At 37.9% G+C, this 5,000-nt stretch overlaps 1 protein-coding gene across 2 annotated transcripts in view; it reads right to left on the reverse strand.

Moving 5' to 3' along the window:
* LOC137992542 (uncharacterized) overlaps nucleotides 1-4,685 on the reverse strand; it is a 51,607-nt gene extending 46,922 nt beyond the window's left edge. Inside the window, exon 1 of one of the 2 annotated variants that reach the window (XM_068837917.1) lies at nucleotides 4,639-4,685. In XM_068837917.1, coding sequence (XP_068694018.1) covers nucleotides 4,639-4,670 — 32 coding nt within the window. In that variant the 5' untranslated portion in view covers nucleotides 4,671-4,685. Of the gene's footprint in view, nucleotides 1-3,591; nucleotides 3,690-4,638 lie in introns of those variants that run through there. The other variant, XM_068837915.1, reaches the window with a different exon arrangement.
* Between the last annotated feature and the right edge of the window lie 315 nt (nucleotides 4,686-5,000).

The following is a 5,000-nucleotide window of genomic DNA, read 5'->3' on the forward strand; positions in this document are numbered from 1 at the left end:
ATTAATATTTATTTTACCCTCAGGCTGCATTTTACCCCCGGTCTGCAAGCTGCATTCTGCACTTTACCCTCAGTCTGCAGTATGCAGTTTGCGTTTCATGAGGAGCTTAACTTGGGTCAGGAATGTGGGTCCCCGCTGTTTAGGTAAAAACAAAATTACCAAAATCTCAGTGGGAGTTGTAACAAGACTCACACTAAAAAGGCAGAGCGAGAGACAAAGGGAGAGAGAGGTGTTAATCTCAACACATTTATTTTGTTGGGCCGACTTCGTCATAAAGTTTTAACGACGACAAATAACTCAAATTACTTTAAATTAATTTTGAGTGATGTGTCAAAATAGTCCAGAGGCAGAGTAAATCAATCTGAAATATTTTCTAAAACACGGTTTACAACGGCCAGCATCATGCAATTAAAAAATGGAAAATTATTTCTTTATTCTCTTTATTTCAAATTAATTTAAACACAGGCAAATTATATCTTAACTTTCAGGCTACCGAGATGCAACTTGTTTTGCCCGGCATACACTTTTCTCAACAGCAACGGTGAATTGGTTCTTTTCTGATTTTAAAGCAATCCATTTTTAAGTTTTATACTTATGGAACTCGATAACTGAGGAATAAATCTCAGCAGCTATTACACCTTCGAACATGATTCTCCGGTTAAACATGAAACGTTAGTGATGTATTGGTGTATTTGTTAATTTAAACACTGGCAAATTATTTCTTAACTTTCAGGCTACCGAGATGCAACTTGTTTAGCCTGGCATACACTTTTCTCAACAGCAACGGTGAATTGGTTCTTTTCTGATTTTAAAGCAATCCATTTTTAAGTTTTATACTTATGGAACTCGATAACTGAGGAATAAAACTCAACAGCTATTAAACCTTCGAACATCTGCTTCCCTAATTCTCCTGTTAAACATGAAACGTTAGTGATGTATTGGTAGTGTTAATTTAAACACAGGCAAATTATTTTGTCAGTTAACGTTCAGGCTACCGAGATGTAACTTGTTTTGCCTGGCATACACTTTTCTCAACAGCAACGGTGAATTGGTTCTTTTCTGATTTTAAAGCAATCAATTTTTAAGTTTTATACTTATGGAACTCGATAACTGAGGAATAAAACTCAACAGCTATTACACCTTCGAACATCTGCTTCCCTAATTCTCCGGTTAAACATGAAACGTTAGTGATGTATTGGTGTATTTGTTAATTTAAACACAAGCAAATTATTTCTTAACTTTCAGGCTAACGAGATATAACTTGTTTTGCCTGGCATACACTTTTCTCAACAGCAACGGTGAATTGGTTCTTTTCTGATTTTAAAGCAAACCATTTTAAAGTTTTATACCCATGGAACTCGATAACTGAGGAATAAAACTCAACAGCTATTACACCTTCGAACATAATTCTCCGGTTAAACATGAAACGTTAGTGATGTATTGGTGTATTTGTTAATTTAAACACAGGCAAATTATTTTGTCACTTAACTTTCAGGCCACCGAGATACAACTTGTTTTGCCTGGCATACACTTTTCTCAACAGAAACGGTGAATTGGTTCTTTTCTGATTTTAAAGCAAACCATTTTTAAGTTTTATACTTATGGAACTCGATAACTGAGGAACTGGGAAATTTAGAATGCCCAAGAATGTAGCGGTGTAAAATTTCATTCCGGGCTAATTGATTTCCCAGCATGTCACAGGGAGGCACATGCATTCAATATTACCGTAGTTATTCGCTACGTTCAAGTAAATTGCAAAATCAAAAGTGACATGGCCGGAAGTCAGCGGGCGCCGTGATTAAGTTACCGCGGCATGTTTACTCGCCAAACAGTGAAGCATCTGTGTCAAATGATGGCAAGATACCGGGTTTTTGTAAGTTTCTTTTTCTGTCAAGTGTTATAGAGTTTGACAATGAAATGAGCGAAGTCAAAACAAAGATCTCAATCGCCCACCTCTTGTTTATGCAAAGTCAAAATTTACTCTCCAAGACGCGTACGACGTTATTATCACCAGGTAATTCCATCATTTTGGCAATAGCAGCTACTTTATTATTCATCTGCGTCACAAGTTTTCACTGATTTTGGGGCTCATTTTGTTGAAACTCAAGCACGCTTCCAACAGGCCTGTGAACCCTTCCTGCTTACACAGCAATACTAATTCTCCCATATCATATTTCAACCTTAAGCTCGAAAATTCAATACACAACATGATATTATAATTCCCAAAGGCAGAAAATACCACAGAATCCTTTTCCAGCGAAAATTGTATTGAAACAAACAACATATTTGCTCTTAGAGGCGAAAACCTCTTCCTATTTCATTGCGTGCGTGAAGACATGAAACTCAATTGTGTCAAATTACCATGTTCTTCATGTAAATACAGCTCACTTTGATTTCGTCTTGACAGGCGATAGATTGTTGTCGAAGTCCAGTTCTCGTCGCTTTTGAGATTCATGCCTAGTTTATCCAACTGACTTTCCATTATTGAGCTCCATAAGGGTATATTTTGTTTAAGGATCCACGAAAACGCCATTCGCGTTGCATGACTTTCGATGCCACTGCAGGCTAAGTTAATGATTCTACTGTTTCCACCAGAGAAATCTACACAGTTCCACTACCCTCTCGATCCTAAGAAAATACGCGCAGAGGGCTCTATACACAAAGACACCACTTACCAGGGGAGTGACAGGCAAGACTTTTACCGACACAGAAAAAAAAATAATAATAAAAATAAAAATAATAAAACAAACAAACTAAACGTAGACCTCGACCGGGTTTGCCCATAGGCAACCCAGTAATTATCCTTACACAATTGGCATGCGAACTCTTTCTATTAACGTAAACAAAGTGAAAAAGGCACGCATTTAATGATATACGTAAAAACACAAGCTAAAAGTTCACACCTGAAATGATAAACATACAACGCATACACGTTTATTTGAACCTTCCGACTTAATAAATAGTCAGAGTTCAGACTTCAGACTTCAAGCGAAAGCGAACAGCGCAAAAACTCCCACGGAAAGTCAGTTCGCTGAATATTAACACGCCACCAAGGATGCAAATTTCAGTGCACAAGAAAGCCTGGATGAACGAAGAAGGTACCTATGTTTTATCTCCACACTGTTTGTTCAGAGAAGAAACTTTTCATGCGAGCGACGAACACGATTCTTGGAATTCGAAACAAGGTTCGAACGATTGTATTGTTGTCACGGGTATCACGTTACTGAGCACGTGCTCTTAAGGACGTATGCAAATTTCCGTTTGTTTGCTTTTCTCTTGAAGTCGTTAAGTGTTCTAAAGGTCTCTAAAAGCACTATTCTTTTTTAATAGACAACTAGTGTCCTTTTCTTGTGTTGTTTAATCTGCAAGTTCATCTCAAATTGTGATCTAAAGATTTTGTTGCGCGAAAATACTTGGCTATAAGACGCACCCCAATTTTAGCCCTAACTTGCCACCCAAAGACAGATTTTTCTTAAAAAAACCGTGCGCCTTATAACCGAATAACTACGGTAATCACAGACTTATCAATTTCCTAGCTGCTATCATGATATCCTGATATCATGAAAGTGAACCTAACAGCAATTATTTTACCTCAACGTTTGAGCGTGAGCCTGTATACCGGGAAGGCTTCCAGCACCGAATTCCCCGACGTCAACATTGTTTACTGCCTCCATAACTCGTTTGAAAACATGAATACAGAAATCCATGACATTCAGACGAAGACTGCTCAATTAATCCCCCCACAGAGGCTAACCAAAGTTATTCCGTAAGCTTCGTCCACGTTTTTACCAGAATTTCGGACGGTGAGTCTAATCTGCAGGTCGCAGGTCGCAGGGCACAGGTAGCAGGTCATTGTTTCACCAATACAGAAAGTATCCTAAACATTCTTAAAAGCTAACCTTATGCCTAATTAGGCCTAAACAAACGTTTTTAGGCCTAACGTTATCTTTTAACACTTTTCCCTACCTTCCCAACCGCGAGAAAACCGCGGTAAATCTGCCATCGCCAAAAAAAGTTATTTTTCTCAAAAAATATTTAAAGTTAGGGGGAAAAAAATACATCATTTTAAAGCTAAGAAAATAAGCTTTCCAACAGCATATAACTTATTTACAGACAACTGAAACCTTTTATAAAAGCGAAAGTTGAACGAAAAAATTTAAGAAAAATAACAAAAAAAAAAGTTTTCCAGGCAAAAATTGGTCATTTTAGCGTTGATTACGAATTTTTGGCTGGAAAATAAAATTTTCTTCAATTTATCAGCTTTCTTGGCCATAAATTTGACCGAAAACTGATGAGGCACGAATATTTTTGGATTTTTTTGAGATAATCGGATTAGCGATCAATGCGTAATGTGATAAGGTGATGACAAGGCAAATTTGCGACCCGTTGCTAACGGCAACGGAAGCGATCGCATTACGAATAATGAACATCCGTTTGCCAAAAACCACCCAAATAATCGATTTTTCGACGGAAAATTCATCCCAGAGGATAAAACTATTCACTGAACATGTAATAAAGGTAAATATGTGCGAGCGAAAGCGAAAACAAGCGAATATTTTGAGGAAAAACACAATTCTGTGAGATCACAGGACATGTGCTCGCAGACACGCACTTGCTTCGCTAAATAATTAATCTTACCTTTTCAGCGATTTTAACGCTTGAAATCCCATCCAATGAACCACAAATCCTTTTCTTTATCTATTCCGAAGCATGTAGTGTAATTTTTTGGCTGAAAAACTTTAGAAAAACCGCTTCGCGAGAGCTCGGCGATCGATTGAAAATTTGGTCATTGCATCGGCTCAAATTGCCTGAATTAGAATGGCCGTCATGTAGGCGTCATGAAAGCTAGAAAGCCGAGATTTTCAGGGAAACTGGGGATATATCTCCCCAGTAAACACGCCAAATTTCAGCGCGATCGATGAAAAGGACGCTGCGCTACGAATCTTACAAGAAATGATTCTTTGAAGAATCATTTCGGTGCGGGCTAGGGGAAAGAGGGT

The sequence above is a fragment of the Montipora foliosa genome, chromosome 2 (assembly GCF_036669935.1).
Source record: "Montipora foliosa isolate CH-2021 chromosome 2, ASM3666993v2, whole genome shotgun sequence".
Classification (NCBI taxonomy): domain Eukaryota; kingdom Metazoa; phylum Cnidaria; class Anthozoa; order Scleractinia; family Acroporidae; genus Montipora; species Montipora foliosa.